The sequence below is a fragment of the Halichoeres trimaculatus genome, unplaced genomic scaffold (genome assembly GCF_033239565.1).
Source record: "Halichoeres trimaculatus isolate MK-OKI-2021-1 unplaced genomic scaffold, fHalTri1.1 fHalTri1_scaffold_17, whole genome shotgun sequence".
In the NCBI taxonomy this organism is placed as follows: Eukaryota; Metazoa; Chordata; class Actinopteri; order Labriformes; family Labridae; genus Halichoeres; species Halichoeres trimaculatus.
The window spans coordinates 15,537,007-15,553,683 of record NW_027437195.1 but is presented as its reverse complement, the minus strand read 5'-3'; the positions used below and the strand labels follow the sequence as shown (position 1 = coordinate 15,553,683).

The 16,677-nt window shown below is 40.6% G+C and overlaps 4 protein-coding genes across 4 annotated transcripts; 3 read left to right on the top strand and 1 right to left on the bottom strand.

Moving 5' to 3' along the window:
- Positions 1-2: 2 nt before the first annotated feature.
- angel1 (angel homolog 1 (Drosophila)) lies at positions 3-4,051 on the bottom strand. Its single transcript, XM_074692752.1, has 10 exons — positions 3,948-4,051; positions 2,747-3,439; positions 2,409-2,635; positions 2,230-2,299; positions 1,706-2,142; positions 1,421-1,562; positions 1,195-1,305; positions 1,043-1,076; positions 648-811; positions 3-576 (listed from the first exon to the last, which is right to left on the bottom strand). Exons 1-10 carry the CDS (start codon positions 4,036-4,038, stop codon positions 416-418), a joined length of 2,130 nt encoding a protein of 709 aa, XP_074548853.1. The 5' UTR covers positions 4,039-4,051; the 3' UTR covers positions 3-415.
- A 294-nt stretch (positions 4,052-4,345) lies between these two features.
- lrrc74a (leucine rich repeat containing 74A) lies at positions 4,346-8,280 on the top strand. The gene is made up of 13 exons (XM_074692753.1): positions 4,346-4,595; positions 4,742-4,917; positions 4,984-5,091; positions 5,200-5,293; positions 5,481-5,530; positions 5,617-5,698; positions 5,833-5,918; positions 5,993-6,187; positions 6,279-6,374; positions 6,514-6,657; positions 7,043-7,147; positions 7,356-7,441; positions 7,668-8,280. The coding sequence occupies exons 1-13, from the start codon at positions 4,493-4,495 to the stop codon at positions 8,275-8,277; spliced, it is 1,935 nt and encodes a 644-aa protein (XP_074548854.1). The 5' UTR covers positions 4,346-4,492; the 3' UTR covers positions 8,278-8,280.
- An 885-nt stretch (positions 8,281-9,165) lies between these two features.
- LOC141806774 (olfactomedin-4-like) lies at positions 9,166-10,953 on the top strand. Its single transcript, XM_074692447.1, has 5 exons — positions 9,166-9,219; positions 9,326-9,493; positions 9,590-9,802; positions 9,880-10,027; positions 10,112-10,953. Exons 1-5 carry the CDS (start codon positions 9,166-9,168, stop codon positions 10,951-10,953), a joined length of 1,425 nt encoding a protein of 474 aa, XP_074548548.1.
- Positions 10,954-13,976: 3,023 nt separating this feature from the next.
- Positions 13,977-15,753, top strand: olfm4.2 (olfactomedin 4, tandem duplicate 2). The gene is made up of 5 exons (XM_074692721.1): positions 13,977-14,036; positions 14,116-14,283; positions 14,367-14,579; positions 14,674-14,815; positions 14,908-15,753. Exons 1-5 carry the CDS (start codon positions 13,977-13,979, stop codon positions 15,699-15,701), a joined length of 1,377 nt encoding a protein of 458 aa, XP_074548822.1. The 3' UTR covers positions 15,702-15,753.
- Positions 15,754-16,677: the final 924 nt, after the last annotated feature.

Here is a 16,677-nt window from a genome sequence, read left to right as displayed (position 1 = left end):
GAAAATATGAAGTCAGAAGGTGATCTAAAATATTTATTCTGTTTTTGTCTGTTTTAAAAACAGAACTGTCTCATTACCAGAGAGCTATCACTCTCACTTCAAATTAGTTTAAATAAAGCAACTACTGCCTTCGTTTTTAAATGAACCAGCACAGCATCATAAAAATAGCTCTGTATCATCCGTCTGATGAAAAACATGAGAAACAAGACAACATTTTGGCATAATTCACTAGTCTTGGCACTTTCAAACAAATATATAGCCAAATGTATACATTAAGTGCTTGTGTTACATAACTGAAGTCAGGAAAAACTTAGATACTGGTTCTTAAAAGCATACTAACTGTGTAAAGGACATAACCACTGAACAAAAATCTGCAAACAGGCTTCCTTCCCTGGATTTTCCCAGTTCGTCTCCGTCATACTGCGTTCAGCTCCAGCTGGAATTTGGCAACAAGACTGAGATGGTCAGAGGGGAATGTGTGATTAGGAAGACCCCTCATTGACCATAAAGTGTCCTCTGACAGAAGAGAGAGAGTTCCTAAGAGCTTCAGACCCCCACTTGTAAGGTGAACTCCAGCTGTGGAAAAAAAGGAAAACAGGTTTAACACAAAGAGCTGAAACACTGTCCTTTGTGCCATGTTATTCTACCTTTTTCATCAGCAGTTGTCACACGTCTTGGACTGTAAAAGATGTAATCGACTGTGGCTGCTCCTTCACAGTGTAGGGTGGTTACTTCTGAGTTTCCAGAGCCTGGGAGAATGTGTTTGTAGACTGACTCCAGGTCCAAGCGATGACTGATTGTGTGTCTGAAACTGTGACACAACATGTAGGACTTTGCACCATATCATATTGTTTTTTATGCTAATTCCACATTTATTCCTTGTGTTTTGAGGGACAAGCAGAATGTCCAATGATTAACTGAGATGATAGCTCTAAAATTCATCCTGTCTTATCCTGCAGCTACTACAGTGATTTGACTCTGTGTCATGTAAAACTACAGTTTAAATACTATATGTACATTGGCATAGTTATTGCAAACTGACCTTTTACTGTGAAGTAGATTTCTCCTGGAAGCATCTGTTCACAACAGAAAATGTTCAGTTTTCAAACCATTAATTACATCAATTCAGCTGATGTGAGTGGCAAAAAGAGAAAAAAAACTTGGTACTAGAGCTTTTGCATTAAAGGATTTTACCTGGTGTGTTGTCAGTCACACCTGGGATCAGCTCCAAGTCCAGAGGACGGACACATGCAGCTGGACAGAAGCGGAGCTGCTGCAGGAAGTCATGGCTGTACTTACATTTCCCTACACAAGATCAAACAAGTAGAAGGAGGATAGAAGGAAAGAAACTAACAAGAATTGCTTTGAGATTACAAAAATAACAGAGGATACAAAGCGTGCTCTTCCTTCACACAGTGACCTGGTTTCTGATCCTGCTCTTTTAATGTCTTCTTGACATTTGAGTAGTGGCAACTCTCAGTGATTCCTAGACTGCTGGGCCACAGCGGAGCAAGCAGTCTGTGGCAATAGCCTCTGTGTGATTGGTCCTCCTGACCAGAAACCTGTAGGTGATAAAATACAAATGCTGAGGTTATTTCTGCATGCATCATGTCAGAAAACTTGTATCAAAGAGTGTTATGTAAAATCATGGGAGCTCTTGATATTTCCCAGATGTGGACATTAGTATACAATGTTTCAGGCTCACCATCCATGCTGGTAAACCCTGGAAGTAGAGCTCCCCAGTAGTGATCAGCTGATACAGAGGTGTGTGGGGGAGGGAGTTGTAGTCTCCACACAGTATGAGGTTACAGTGTTCACCTTCACAGGACTTCACCACTCTGTCGATTTCTGCCAGCAGCATGGCTAGCTGAGCCAGCTTTATATCTCCCCTCCTTGGGTTAAAGAGCAGGTGTGTATTGGCCACACAGAGCAGTTGGCCCTTCGCCTTGACCTCTGACCCCTTGGTGACCACTGGCTGGAGCAGCAAAACGATGCCCACATTGTGCCGATCCAGCAGCTCTGTTTCAGGCCTAAAGAACTCCAGCAGGGTGAATGAGACCTCAGAGAAGCAACTGCTATGATAGCACGTAGCACAGCCGTCTGTGTTGTTTCCTGTACGCCGCTTGTACACACAGGTGTAACCTAGAGTGACATGAGCACAACATGGTGTAAATCTTAGTTTTAGGATCCTTAAACGTGTGTCCACTGTATTTTCTCTGTTTAACCTACCCATCCGAGACAGGGCTGGATAAAGCTGCTCATTGTAGTGGTCCTCCTGAACCTCCTGAAGACACAAAATCTACACACAGGAAGACACATAAATGCAAGACAATGATTTTTGTTTGCATTTGTGACTGCATAGAAGACAAAGGCGTTTTCTATTTTATGTCAGCTGATGTCTGACTCACATTTGGTGTCCATTTCTGTATTTCCTCTAGCAGAAGGTTGCAGCGGAAGTTCCAGTCAAGCACCTCCAGGGGGCAGTGTGTATACAAATCCTGATTGGCCTCAAGTAAATCCTGAGCAAGGATGTTGTAGGACATAACAGTGAAGTCCATTGAAGGCTTTGTGAATGGGAGGGTGCATCCTGCGGCAGAGGCACTCTCACCCACCTCCTCCCACACTCTCCACATTACTGAGAAGAAAACAAACACAGAGTTTAGGTAAATTTCATTACAGCGGATGACTTAAAGATAAAAAGGCCCAAAATGAAACTTCCAGTAAAGAGAGAAAATCTAATTCTCACCTTCAAAGGGTGCTGTGGACGCTAATGGAGGATAATAGCTCACTGCAGGAAATTGCCACACTGGACAGCACACTTCTTCTGCAAGTCCAAGTCCCGCTGGAAAGTGCCAGCTAGTTTGTGTATCATGTTGTTGGTTGATTTTGAGGTGGGTGTCATCACTAGAGAGGGGGGAGGCAAACACTGGACTAGGACAGATCTCCCCACCTTGCATTTTATGATCAGCAGGAAGCAAATACTCATCCCAGCACTCAGCTTCTTCAGCTGGAGCTTTATCTGAGGTCACTGTATCTTCCATGCTCTGTGTTTGTTCCTGATCCTGGCAGGCAGATTGTTCTATGCTGGGCTCAGCTGGAGCTACTGGATCCTCCAACCTTGGTTTCAAATACTTTTCCCCTACAGGGGGGAAAGTTTCTGTAGTGCTTCCCTCCTTTTTTACACACTCTAACTGTGTACAAAGTTTTTGCTCTGGAGTGTTGTCCCCACTTAAAGAAACTCCACTTTCCTCTGTGTTCTGTTTGGCATGATACCCATCAAAGTGATGTGTTATTTTACTTCTCTCTTTATCGAGGGCCTCTTCTTCGTCACGTAGCTGTCCGTTTTTCCTCTCCTCTTCTTTCTCTTTTTCTGTGGGTTGCACATTACCCATCTTTAAAACATTATCAACCTCTGGAGGGAGGGCCCTTTTAGAGGCATCTGTAACACAAGACAAGCGTCAGGACACAATTTTGATTTTCTGGTAAGCAAAACACACTCTGCTCCTTGGCCTAAACAATGAATACCTAAATTCAACCAGTACGGATTTCTTTTTGGGGAAAAGCTGCACGAGATGACAGCCCCACGGGGTGACGTCGGCTGACGTCTGGAGGAGGGGTGATGTAAAGTTCATGCCAAAGAGAAACAGGTGTTCGCTAACACGTTTCCACGAGCTAACAATGGCAACATCGAGAAAAAAAATGAGCCCATAGGTGTCTGTGCTAATAAGCAAAGCATAGCTCACGCTGAGGAACCAGGTGCTGCGTGTTGCACCGACTTTGTAAAGAAATGAAAGCTTAAAACATTAGCCTCTAGCTGACGCCTGGTAAATGTCAACACAAACTGCGCAGTCAGCAGCATGTTAAACCGAACTTTAGCTGCTGTTCGCCCCAAAAAAGATACACAGGTGAAATTCATCCATAGTTCTGACACTTTCAAAAACTTTTACCTGAATGTTGGCCAGTCAGGAACCGTGAAACGGTGTAGAGCATATAAAAAAACACGTTTCCAATCATGCTTCTGCATTGGAGTCTGCGCATGCGCAATACGGGTTGCGGTTGTTAAAGGTCAACTTTCCCCCCAAATGTGTCTTTAGTAGTACATCTTTCCGGAAGATATTTTTTGTTTTAATTTTTGTTTATTTTTTCATGTATCCTTATCTGGGTGTAACAAGGTACCCTCACTACTGGAATAACAAAGCATGCAAATGTAAAATGGCATCTTCCTTTTATGTGAAACTTTCTTTTAAACTGTTGTCTTACACACAACAGCATGCCTTGTGCACAGTTTGGTAGATGTTAAAAAATGTTGTTACTATAGTGAAGCATTAATTGTTAATGCCACAACTCTTGTCTCCCTACCTGAGGGGTAGAATTACTTGTGTGGTAACACAGGCCTATTTCATTTCATAGCCTGTGCTTTGACAAAACCAAAAACACAGGAATAAAAACATACACTAGAGACTGTACTCTTAAGAAATGAAAGCTGGCAGCAATGTCAACACTGTCATTTGAGTCCCTCTGTTTGAAGGATGATGACAGTCCATCTACAAGCAAAGCCCAGGACACGGAGTATGAAACAGACTTGGAGTCAGATGGTAAGCACATTTAATTTGACATTTAACCTAGAACTATACAAATATGTGGCATGATTTTATACATTGTTGTAGACTTTGTTTATAAAAGTGAGACCAATTAGTTTTGGGGTATGCCTTTTTTGTTGGTCTTGTTTTGTTTTGTTTAGATAATGAGGAAAGCCAAACAGAGATGTCTTTATCTGAGGTGTACCTTCAGGCTTGCAAGCTGGTGGGTGTGGTGCCAGTCTCCCACTTTTTACGAAACCTCAATTCTCCAACCATGACCCTCAGCCACCATGGGCTGGGACCTTTGGGGTGCAAGGCTCTCGCCATTGCTTTAGTGGTAAGTTCTAAATAAAGTGTTTATGATTTTATTTGTATTTACCTCTCATAATCTCCCCTTATTTAGACTGATATGAACATCAACACACTGGAAGTGGCAGACAACAACATTAAAGCTGAGGGAGCCAAATACCTTGCGGAGATGCTGAGGGCTAATTTCACCATTCAGCACCTGGTATGTCATACTACAAACCCACCACTAGATGGCACAGGTGCTGTTCAGGTGACATTTTGAGGGGCTTTTAGTGTAAGCAGACTGCTTCTGCTCCTTTTTTTCTTTTAGGATTTCTCCGACAACAATCTGCTCTCTGCAGGGGCTGAGTATGTTGCTAAAATGCTGCTTGACAACATTTCACTAAAAACTTTAAAACTTTCAGGTAAGGTGCAATTTAATTCCAATTTCTTCCTGCTGAGATGTGATGAGCTTGAGAGTAAATGTCAACCACTTTAATGTGCTTTTTAAGGTTAACCCATTAATTTAAAGTTTAAACACATAATATGGTCGGTGTTTCAAAACATCATCAAACATTTTGTGTTTTTACATTCTATATTTTTTCTCAACAGGAAATGGATTCATTGATGATGATGCTAAACACTTTGCAGAGGCCTTATCTGTAAGCGTGGTGAATGAAAACTTGTGGTTTCTTTTACTTAGTAATGTTCAATCATGACATTATTATTATTTTTTAACTAATCTTAGACTAATGCCAGAATAAAGGAACTAGACCTGAGCCATAACAAGTTTTGTGGGAAAGGAGGGGAACATCTGGGACAACTACTTGGTATGAAGAAAATTCTTTATCTTAATCTCTTTTCATATAGGACTGTACCCCACTAACCAATAAAGAGACAAAAGCAATAAGCACAATGAGAAATCTTTTTTTAAAACAATTTATTACTCTTTTTTTTTTAATAGCGAATAATGAGGGTATTGAAGTGTTGGATCTGAGCTGGAATCATCTCCGGATGAAAGGAGCTGTGGCTGTGTCTGCTGGACTGAAGGTTTGACTATATAAGAACTGAGTTTGATCCCTGGTTTTATATAAATATAATCTAATAACATAATCCATATAAAGGTTAATATGATGATAAAACATCTGGACTTATCATGGAATGGTTTTGGAAACGAGGGAGCGCTTGCCATGGGAGAGGCACTCAAGTTCAATAACACTCTGGTGCACCTTAACCTCAACAACAACCGGCTCACTAATGAGGGTGTGGGCATGCTGTGCAGGGGTCTGGAGTTCAATGACACACTGAGGGTCTTACAGGTAGGTGGGCATAGATTGTTTTCAGTTTGCTTGCACTACCAGTATGGCTACAATGATTTTGAGTCTAACATTTACTCTTACACTCCTGTAGCTGGCGTACAACTCTCTGACAGTAGAGGGAGCACTGTCTCTGGTCAATGTGGTGAAGAACACACCTAAAACAGCCTTAGAGGAGATCAACATATGTGTGAGCTACCGAGGCACTGCCTCACTTTCAACTTTACAACTACACCTTAAACAATCCAAACATTCTTGAAAATAAATCATCACAGATGCATCACATTTTGTGACAGGTCTTGTTTCCTCTCTATCTCTTTACTCTGCAGAATGTGCTGGTTAATGAGACTTTTGTGCATCTTCTGGAGGTGACATGTCAGGAGCATCCCAGTCTTGATGTCCAGTATGGGGGAGTCGGAGGGTTCATTGCTAAGAAACCACCAAAACGTGTTGATCCAATGAAAGTTGTCCAGGTCAGTTTGGCTACCCAGGCAGTCCTAAAAATAAAAGGTTTAAGTTATTCTGACACTGGTTTGTGAGTTGGCCTCAGATGTTGCTTTAAATACAGTGCACCAGTCAATGGAGTGATCTAACCACATAGTTTATTAAGTCCCTAAGGTCAACTGGTTTCACCTGTCATGGTAAATTCATCATAATATTAAATTCTAGGTGTTAAAATCCATATGAGAAAAAGTTTTCATTTAAGTCTGATATTTTATTTTTTTTATCTGTGATGTAGTGGAATCTCGTGTTTAATGACTAATTTGTTCATATACATTTTTTTTAAAAACTGTGAAGTCTTTCTTAGTTAGGCTGTATATCAGTTCTTTTAAAAACACTTCTTCCATCGATTTGAAGGATTACTTGGATCAGCGGAAGCTACGTCTCTGGGACTTCTTCCGCAATATTGACAAAGATGGCACCATGCGAGTCCCAACGGCTGACTTCAGGAAGGCAGTGCAGGTTTCCAAACAACTGCTGTTTTGATCTGTGCAGGGATAGCGATGTTACAGTATTAAACCAGCTTGACCTCTAAAATAATACACAAAGCTTTATTCTAGTATTTTTCACATGTTTTTCTGATAGATCTGATTTTTTTGAAGATCTACTGTAGAAGAATATTGGTATCTGACTAGGAAATTTTCTCCTTCTTTTTGTGAAAACATGAAAGCAATCGAGCATTCCTTTGGATCGATACCAGATTGAGGAGCTAGTTCAGAGACTTGATCGTGACAGGACAGGAATAGTTGACTACAGGTAAGTTAATGTTAGTTATTTTATACATTTTATTGTTGCCAAATGTTGATCTATGACCCTGCTATGAATTCTCTACAGCCTCTCATTTTATCACTGCTTGAATGACATCCTAGTTGAACCATGTTTGTTTTAGTTACAAGCTGAGAATTTGTCCAGATTACTACCATAAAGACATCACCCTGTCAGTAAGTCCAAGACTGAAGCATTTTCTGATGTTTCTGTGCAGGGGACTGGCAGATACAAGGAAACAGATGATGAGGGATCACCGCCGCCAGCTGAGGAAAGTTGAGTCCCGTCAGAAAAAAGAGAAGCAGAAGAGTGACCGCATCCTCAAGACCTTCCAGAGCGCTGTGGAGGCTGTGACGCCCCGCAGTTCCATGGTTATGTCACCCGGAGGAGGCAAAGAGGATTCAAGCGGCCCACAGCACTTCTCAGCGACCCCTCTCAGTTCTTGGCACCACATTGTCATGTCTAACAGCAGCCGTTACTCTGTCACCAATCTGAGCAATGAGCACATCCAGCTGCCCATGTTAGGAGGCACCACACCTTACCGTCCCACCAGCTCTCCAGGGATGAGATCCTTCTCCCAGCCCAACCTGCTGAATGATTCTCCTCGTTCTGCTCCAGGCAAGTCCATCTCTGCCCAGGGTGTGCGATCTGATCCAGAGATGGGCCACAGCAAACTGAGCCCCACTGCTAACAGCCTGACCAGGTCCAGGCCGGCTCTAAATGCCAAGCAGCCTGAGGTCAAACCCAAAACCAAGAAAGTGAAGAAAAAGAAAACAATGAAACGTGGGGATAAAGGTTCAAAGACCACTTCACGAACTGTGAAATGACTCCCGAACATCATGATTCTTTTATCCATTGTTCTTACAGTTATTAAATAAATTCACATTTCAATTATTCTTGATTTCTTCCAGTCATTCAGACACTCTTTATGAATTTTCAGCACAGGGGTCCAAATGACCTTTACACAAGATTTCAGAGTCAGAACATTATCTTAGAGCTCATGTGAGGAACTTAAGGTTTACATGAACCTTGGGAACTCATTTTTTTGAAGTGTGACGACTTATCCCATTTGCTGATCTTGACTCCTCTTCACTTAAGAAGCTCAAAACCTTTTACTTAAGGTGTTCTACAGGGATCAGTTTTTGGCCCCTTCTACAAATTTTATTTTTATATTTTCTTTTCAATAACAAATTGTGATATCATTTTATATGGAGATAATCCTGAGCTAATACTAGTGAAGGAGTTTATTTGGGTGCTTTAATGCCTTTACCTACAGACAGAACAGTGGACCAACAGCTGAGGAGAGAGGGGAGAATGGATGGATACATCAAGAATCAGATCTGTAAATGATTAGCGTGAACACTTCATTCAGCGTGCTTCCCTCATTCAGTTTGCTGCTAAATGATATTCAGCATCGAGACAAAAAAAAAATTCATAACATTCAGGAACTCTGTCATCGTTTGTGAATCCGTCCATCTGTTATTCTTTGAATTACACTGCACTCCTTGTCTTTACTTTACAACAGAAGATGATGATTGGAGAACTTTACTGCTGTTTGCTAAAGATACCCTCATCATGTGTTAAATTATGACGTGTCTCTCAACCAACAACGCTGTGAATTAGGACAGGTGCTGCAACTTGTGTAGTATTAAAACAAGCTATATAAGCCCAGAGGATCCATCTGTCTTCACTGTAACAACCCTGACAGCACAAGAATGATCTGCACTCTGTATTTCTTAGCGCTGCTGAGCTCCACCACAGCCTTTGGGGTATGTTTGCCACTCAAAGACAAACTGACTCTGCTCAATTCTCTGAACTTTTGCTTATTTGGGAGTTGTGCTCACATCCTGTGTACATTTTTTCCCCCCTTTTCAGCGCATGGGCATGTGGAGTAAGCCCAGGAATGAGACAGGAGGTGGAAATGAGGACAGGTGCACTTGTGATGCCTTCCTTCCAAGCTCCACCTTTCCTATCAAAGATCTGGAGGTGGTGGAGCAGATGGCTGGGGTGATTTCACAAAAACTGGAGGTGGAGATGGGAAAGGTAGTCAGCCATATTTAAAGCATGTATAACAGATGACATCATTGTAAACTGGATAATGTGATTTAAAATGTTCTTTTTTTACTTGTTGTATTCCAGATCGAAGAGTATGAGACCAAGATTACATCATATGCAGAGAAAATTGTAAAGTTGACAGCAGAAATAGTAAAAATGGAGAAGAACCCTGATGACTACAATGACGCGGACATAGAGGACGTGAAAGTGGAGCTCATTCAGGTGGAGGCTTTGATCAAAGAGCTGCAGCTCTCCATAAAAAGCTCCACGGCTGTCTTCCAGTCCCTGCAAGTTCAGGTAAACCCTGAGAGTAGCAGTCATGTTATCAGCAGGCATAATGCCAACCCACTCTTAATTTTTTCTTTTCTTTTCAGGCAACACAAATGGTGGAGACCCTGAACAAGCTTGAGAAGACCTACGACAAAAGTCTGGTCCTGGCGACCCGTCGGGAGTACATCAAGGTGCAGACACAACTGGAGGAGTGTGAGAGGCGGCACCAGGAGCTTTTCTTCCCTAACATTGGTGAGCTCTTTTATAATATGATCCAAAGTGAAATCAAAGCCCCTTGGCTGATGCACTGAACTGACTTTACTTGTTTCTCCACAGGGTCTTGTGCACACACAGGTGTTTCCAGGGTGGGCAAGCCCATTGTTAGCCATCTGAACGCCCATCTTAGCACTAGCCACAACTTTGGAGGCTGGGGTAAAGATTCAAAGCCCATTCCTGAGAGAGAGTCTATGTACTGGTTCTCTAGTTACACCAGTCCCTACATTGGTGACATTTATTTTTACTCCAACTACAAAAATCTCCTTTTGAGAACACACTTCCAGCATCACAGCTTACACAACAGTTATAAAGGGAATGGGAACAACTACATACTTCATGAGAACACTTTGTATTACCAGCTAAGCAGTCCATTTGGTTTGGGGAAGCTTAATTTTACCACCATGTCTTATCAGTCTAGAGTAATACCTGGTGCCAGCTCTCGGTTCTCCTACAGCAACTCTCCCAGTCAGATCTTTGATTTTTCCTCTGATGAAACTGGTCTTTGGGTGACCTATGCTACAGAGGAGTCCAGTGGGCGGATGATCATTGCTAAAATTGATGAGCTATCTTTTGGGATTGTGGAAGAATGGATGACTAGCATCTACAAACCAGGAGTGAGCAATGCTTTCATGGTGTGTGGCGTTCTCTATGTAATCAGAACAGTTGATACCCACACTGAAGAAATTTTTTACACGTTTGACACCAACACCAAAGAAGAGAGCTACATCAGTATCCCCTTTGAGAGGTTCCAGGATAAGTACTCTAACCTGCATTACAACCCCACGGACCAGAAGCTCTACATGTACAACGACGGCTACTACGTCACCTACCACCTGTGGTTCAACCACACAGCTTCAGTTACAGTGGAGACACCTCTTCTGCTGAACACATCTGTTGAATAAAGCAATGATTATTAGTGGCATATAGCCCTACTTCTTGTATTCCCACATTGCTTTTCATTCCTATTCTTGACAGCCAATAAATGTTTCAAGCATCCAAAAGATGTGTTAAGTGCCTTTGTGCAAATGTTCATGAACAAAAAAATACTGTCTTATGTGAGTATAGCATTCACGCAAATCCCATGGTGTTGACACTTGACAATAAAAAAGAATTGTTCGGCAAAATATTCTGAAAAGAGCATGCAAATAGTGTTTGACGACTGAAATTACTAATGCTGGGACACAAGTCCAATTTTATTTCTTTCTGCACCTCACTTTCCTTCTGGTTCACACAGGGTAGAAAGCTAACAGTAACATAGGACTGAATGTACAATAAAATACAATGAACAAACTGCACCTGGCACAAAAATACTCCTTTGTAAATATTCCAGCTCAGAGATAAAATAACTACTCATACAGCATTAAGTTAGTTTGTTATCAATATGCAGCACAGATTAAGCTAGCTCACTGACTTTCAATCAGATGAATACACTAACAAAAAGTAGAAATCATTTCACCATTGTTGGGGATGGTGATATACACAAAAGAAAAAACAGGTAAAAACATGGATTAATATTATATCTTGTGCTAACCAATAGACTTCCAGATCTCTTTCCGAGGAACAGTGAAAAAAGAGGGGAGAGGTGGAAATAAATTTAACAAAAACACCATAGAGAAAACACACAGAAGAGACTATAAATCCCAATATCAAAACATTATGAAACTCTGAGTTCATCCAAGTGACACAATAGTCGTGGATAATTTGGTTATTTTTTTAATTAAGGAAGTGTGAAAGATTTAACTCTGTTACACCCAGAAAGCCCTGAGTGAGCACAGCAGTTCATCATACCATACTAAAGGACTATAGAAACATCACTTTTAAACACAGTAAATAATCATTAAGATGTGGGGTTAGGGTTAGGGTCGTCACTGATTGCTGTTAGGGTTACGGTTAGGTTTTGTAGGGTTAGGGTTAGGGTTAGGGTTAGGATAGGGTTAGAGGGTTGGGACAGGGTTTAGGGTTAGAGGGTTAGAGGGTTGGGACAGGGTTTAGGGTTAGAGGGTTGGGGTTAGAAGTCATGATTCATGTTATTTTGCACTGGCCTACTGATCTGTGTTGTTGGTGAAGGAGTTGATTGTTTCTGTTGTAGCAGAGCTGGTGGCAGAGGCAGGGGATGCTAGGGTTCGGTTTGGGTTAAGTTTAGGGTTAGGGTTAGAGGATTAGCATGAAGCTAGGGTTAGGGTTGGGGGGTTGGGATAGAGCTAGGATTGGGATTAGAGGCTTGGGTTAGGGTTAGAGGTTGGGTTAGGGTTAGTTTGGGTTAGTTTTAACACTGATTCATGCTACTTTTAAAAAGCACATAACATTGGTAACACACATTTTACTCGTATGATGGGGAAAGGTACTCAGTCAAAGTGAAATTTCACAGTTGAAAAAAATGGTAGACTAGTGATCATTTAGATATTGGGAAAAAGAATTAATGATTATTAAAAAATAAAAAAATCTCACCCTAAACATATGGCAACTTGTAGTTTTATACATTACAGTTATGTTGTGTTTACTGTTGATTCATTTGGTAACTCTTAGACTGTCTACAGTTACATTATTGAATTCAAGCCATTTGTCTATTACTATTTCTATTACTAGTTATTAATAGATTAATATTCTGATTAACATAGTATATTATATTGATTATTCTTTTATTAATCTAGAATACCTTTTTTTGTCCTAGATATGCCTGCAGCAGGAATAATGTCATAGAGTTAGAACAAAATGTAAATCGCCTATAATGAATTAATTCTCTTACAACTGTGTAATTCTAATATAAAATATCAGCTGTCCCATGTAATACAGATGTGTAAATCATGAATGACTCAGCTTTTTGTCCTTGAAATATCACACTCACTAAACGCTGTGCCTAAATGTGTGCTGTGGAACAGTTAGGGTAGAGTAGAGTAGAATAGAATAGAATAGAAAAGAATAGAATAGAATAGAATAGAATAGAATAGAATAGAATAGAATAGAATAGAATCATTTTATTGATCCCAAACTGGGAAACTGTAGTGTTAAAATAACAATTGTTATCAGAGCCAGTGGAACAATAAAATATGTACACAAGCATTCAAGGGAAGGGTCACGACAATGTTAAGAGAATTGTGCTTGATGGGAAAACATGTATGATTAAGATCGAACTTCACATAAAATAGTCTTAGTGATTATGTCAGCTTCTTCCCAACAGTTGCCAACTCCTAACCCTAACCCTAACCCTAACCCTAACCCTAACCCTAACCCTAACCCTACCTAAGAAAAAGGTAGAAGATCACACAGTGATAAATAATTGGACTTCCATTTAAAAAAAAATAAAAATAACATAAATAACAAAAATCATTTGTTCCTAGTAGGAGCCAAAGTCCTTAAATAACAGAAATACATTTGATTTATTGTTAGTATTTTTTATTATTATTATAATAATAATAATAATAATAATAATAATTATTATTATTATTATTATTACTACTACTACTATTACTACTACTACTACTACTACTATTACTACTACTACTACTACTACTACTATTACTACTACTACTACTACTACTACTATTTAAAATAAAATAAAATTAAATCAAATTTTTTATCTGTTTTTTTTTTAGCCATATCCTGTTTGAAATATGATGACCTCTTCAAATCAAGTGGTCACACATGCATCATTCAGCTAACAGATCATAAACATAAAAGGGTGCTGCCAGATGTCACTTCATCATCTGGCACTATTCTCATCCATACCTGACGTTCTGATCAAACTTGACGTGTTGGACTCAGCAAAGTTACCTCTGGTAAACACGGATGTTGTCATTAGCTGATAACTTTGGACAAACCATCCATGGGAAGAGAGAAGGTGTTGATGATGTCTTGATAAAATCTGCCTTTAAAAGCACATCAAGCAGGCAACCTAAAAGACACCTGAGAGGAAACCTGGGACAAGATGCTGCTATTTCTTCTCCTTCTGCTGCTACCAGCCCTCAGCCCTGCTACAGCCTGGGTTGTAAGTGACTCTAACTATCTTTTCAAATGTGCAGGTATATCAGTTATTTGTTAAATTAATGCAGAGGTTTCCTTTCCAGCCAGTGGAGGACTGGGAGTCTGGTAATGTGACTGCATCGGTAGGTGAGTCTGGTCAGTGCCTCTGTCATGTTTATCTGCCTGAGACCGCCTTCCCCGCTGATCGTGTTCAGCACATGCAACAAGTCAGCAAGGATCTGATCCTGGAAGTGGACATTCAGATGACCAAGGTGCAATGAGACCTGTTCTGATGACTTTTCCTCAGTGTTTGTGTGTTAAGGCATCTATTAAATTCTTGTTATCCCTTTCTCAGATCGAGGGCTATGAGGGAAAACTGGAGGTCTACTTGAAGGAACTGGCGGAACTGACTGTAAGAGTGGCCATGTTGGAGAGCAGTGCTGACAATTACATCAAGTTGGACTTCGAGTTGCTCAGGATTGAGCTCAGAGAGTTCGAGGTGCTGGTCTCTCAGCTCAAAGAGTCCCTCAACTCCACCTCACCCATGTTCGACAGCCTGTACACCGAGGTGAAAGCAACATTTTTTCACCTTCATGCAAAAAAAAAAGAAAAAAAAAGAAACTTCTTCTTCACTTAACCGTAGTATATGTGTTTAAACCTAGATCCGTAACATGACCCTTATTGTGGACCAACTGGAGACATACGACAAGAGCAACCTGATGGTGATCCGAATTGAGTTTGCTAAGCTGCAGAAGAAGCTTGAGGAGTGCCAGCTGGAGCAGGAGTACCTCAAGCCAGATATCGGTAAGACAATGAGCAAAAAAAAATAGATCATAGTCTTAAAAAAAAAAAAAAAGAAATTGTAAGCTGATGTTACAATTTTCTTTTCTTTCTAGGAAACTGTAATCACACAGGAATCCTGAGCATCAGCAAGCCCATGGTTATCCAACTAAACCCTAATTTGTCACCAGGATACCATTATGGTGGGTGGGGGAAAGACTCCAAACCTATCAGAGGTTATGAGTCCATGTACTTCTACAGTGGATACAGCACCCCCCATGCGTACAACTTTTATCTGTACGCTGACTATGGAAAGCTGCTTCTCATGTCCCACTTTAAACATCATGCTGTAAACCATGGGTGGACAGGTGTTGGAAACAATTACATTGTCCACGGTAACACCATCTATTACCAGATCTACTCTCCTTTCAGTATGGGAAAAATTAACCTGACCACTTCTACTAAAGAGTACCGTGTGATCGCAGCTGCTAGCACAAAGTTCTCATACAGTTACTCAGAGAACCAGAACCTGGATTTTGCAGCTGATGAAACAGGATTGTGGGTAATGTATGCCTCAGAAGCGAGCAAAGGTAAAATAGTCCTGGCAAAGATAGATGAGAAATCGTTTGGCATTGAGGATGAGATGAGCACTGGTGTGTACAAGCAGCTGGCTGGTAACGCATTCATGGCCTGTGGAGTCATGTACGTCACCAGGTCAGTGGATATGAGAACAGAGGAGATCTTCTATGCCTATGACACTAAGACCAAGCAGGAGAAGCATCTGAGCATTCAGTTCCCCAAGTTCCAGGAGAAGTACTTTAACCTGGACTACAACCCTACTGACCAGAAGCTCTACATGTACAATAACGGCTACTACGTCTCCTACAATGTGAGGTTCAACAAAGAATAAGTCCTTCTGTCTTTGTGATCTGTTGTTTAGTGAATGATACAATTGATCTATATTTCCCACTCTGTCTGCAGCTCAATATCTCCATGTGCTGTAAAACTACTGACTGTCTTTTTCTACCTGAATAAAATCAAATTTAAGCATCCAAAACACGTCTTTTAGCCTTCATGTGTAAATAATGCATCAGCACGCCACTAATGATGCTTACAATAATGAATAAACAATGCAGTGGTCATCACACAGGCACTCATACATGTGGTCCAAGTAATCAATAATTCATTTTGGAATATCATATCACATGTCACAATGAGGAAATATAGGATCAAAATTTTACCTAAAGCAGTCAAAGGCTATGAATTTTTGTTATCATCCTGCCTTTTGAAAGGAACTGATTACAAGTTAGTACGCCCTGTGTAAACACAGATTTGGTTTAAAAAAAGTCAAAGGATGATAAATCAATCAAAAATATGTGTGACTACATTTCAGAGATGCAAGGTATATAAAGAGCTCAAAGGTAATCTGTGCAGTATAGGTGCCATGTGCTGTATCCAGCAGAAACAACTAAAAAAGGTTGCTGTGTACAAATTCTGACACAGGAGGTGGTAATATGCAATCCTATTTTATATGCTAAAAAAAAATTATAAATAACACGTCACAAAACAAGCTGACAAGAGAGTTGTTCCTGTGTTTCAGAAGAAAGTAATGTAATAACTGTGATTTTATAAATGTACAGCAGGAAGAAAGCAGCAGAAGCCACAGCTAGCATTAGCACCAATAAAGCAGTCAGAGCACCAGGGACAGAAACTCACAGCTGAAGCAATTAATGAAAAGATTAGTGAATTTACAGCACCAGTTTCCATGGGAGAAGCCCAAGGGTTTTTACAAGCTAATGGTTTATATTTGGAACGATATCCCAAGTTGCCTCTACCCTGCAGACCCGTCCCTGCTTGTTCTGTATGATGTGAGCTCCACACACACT

What these genes read in the sequence shown, in the direction of transcription:
- angel1 (XM_074692752.1), bottom strand. Translation starts at nt 4,038, where the DNA reads ATGCGCAGACTCCAATGCAGAAGCATGATTGGAAACGTGTTTTTTTAT. An exon ending in CCTGACTGGCCAACATTCAG is followed by an intron (nt 3,440 to 3,947) that starts GTAAAAGTTTTT and finishes CTTGTGTTACAG; the next exon opens with ATGCCTCTAAAAGGGCCCTC. An exon ending in GACAACTGCTGATGAAAAAG is followed by an intron (nt 577 to 647) that starts GTAGAATAACAT and finishes TTTTTTCCACAG; the next exon opens with CTGGAGTTCACCTTACAAGT.
- LOC141806774 (XM_074692447.1), top strand. Translation starts at nt 9,166, where the DNA reads ATGATCTGCACTCTGTATTTCTTAGCGCTGCTGAGCTCCACCACAGCC. An exon ending in GCTCCACCACAGCCTTTGGG is followed by an intron (nt 9,220 to 9,325) that starts GTATGTTTGCCA and finishes CCCCCTTTTCAG; the next exon opens with CGCATGGGCATGTGGAGTAA. An exon ending in GCTTTTCTTCCCTAACATTG is followed by an intron (nt 10,028 to 10,111) that starts GTGAGCTCTTTT and finishes GTTTCTCCACAG; the next exon opens with GGTCTTGTGCACACACAGGT.
- lrrc74a (XM_074692753.1), top strand. Translation starts at nt 4,493, where the DNA reads ATGTCAACACTGTCATTTGAGTCCCTCTGTTTGAAGGATGATGACAGT. An exon ending in ACACACTGAGGGTCTTACAG is followed by an intron (nt 6,188 to 6,278) that starts GTAGGTGGGCAT and finishes ACACTCCTGTAG; the next exon opens with CTGGCGTACAACTCTCTGAC. An exon ending in ACTTCAGGAAGGCAGTGCAG is followed by an intron (nt 7,148 to 7,355) that starts GTTTCCAAACAA and finishes AAAACATGAAAG; the next exon opens with CAATCGAGCATTCCTTTGGA.
- olfm4.2 (XM_074692721.1), top strand. Translation starts at nt 13,977, where the DNA reads ATGCTGCTATTTCTTCTCCTTCTGCTGCTACCAGCCCTCAGCCCTGCT. An exon ending in TCGACAGCCTGTACACCGAG is followed by an intron (nt 14,580 to 14,673) that starts GTGAAAGCAACA and finishes GTTTAAACCTAG; the next exon opens with ATCCGTAACATGACCCTTAT. An exon ending in GTACCTCAAGCCAGATATCG is followed by an intron (nt 14,816 to 14,907) that starts GTAAGACAATGA and finishes TTTTCTTTCTAG; the next exon opens with GAAACTGTAATCACACAGGA.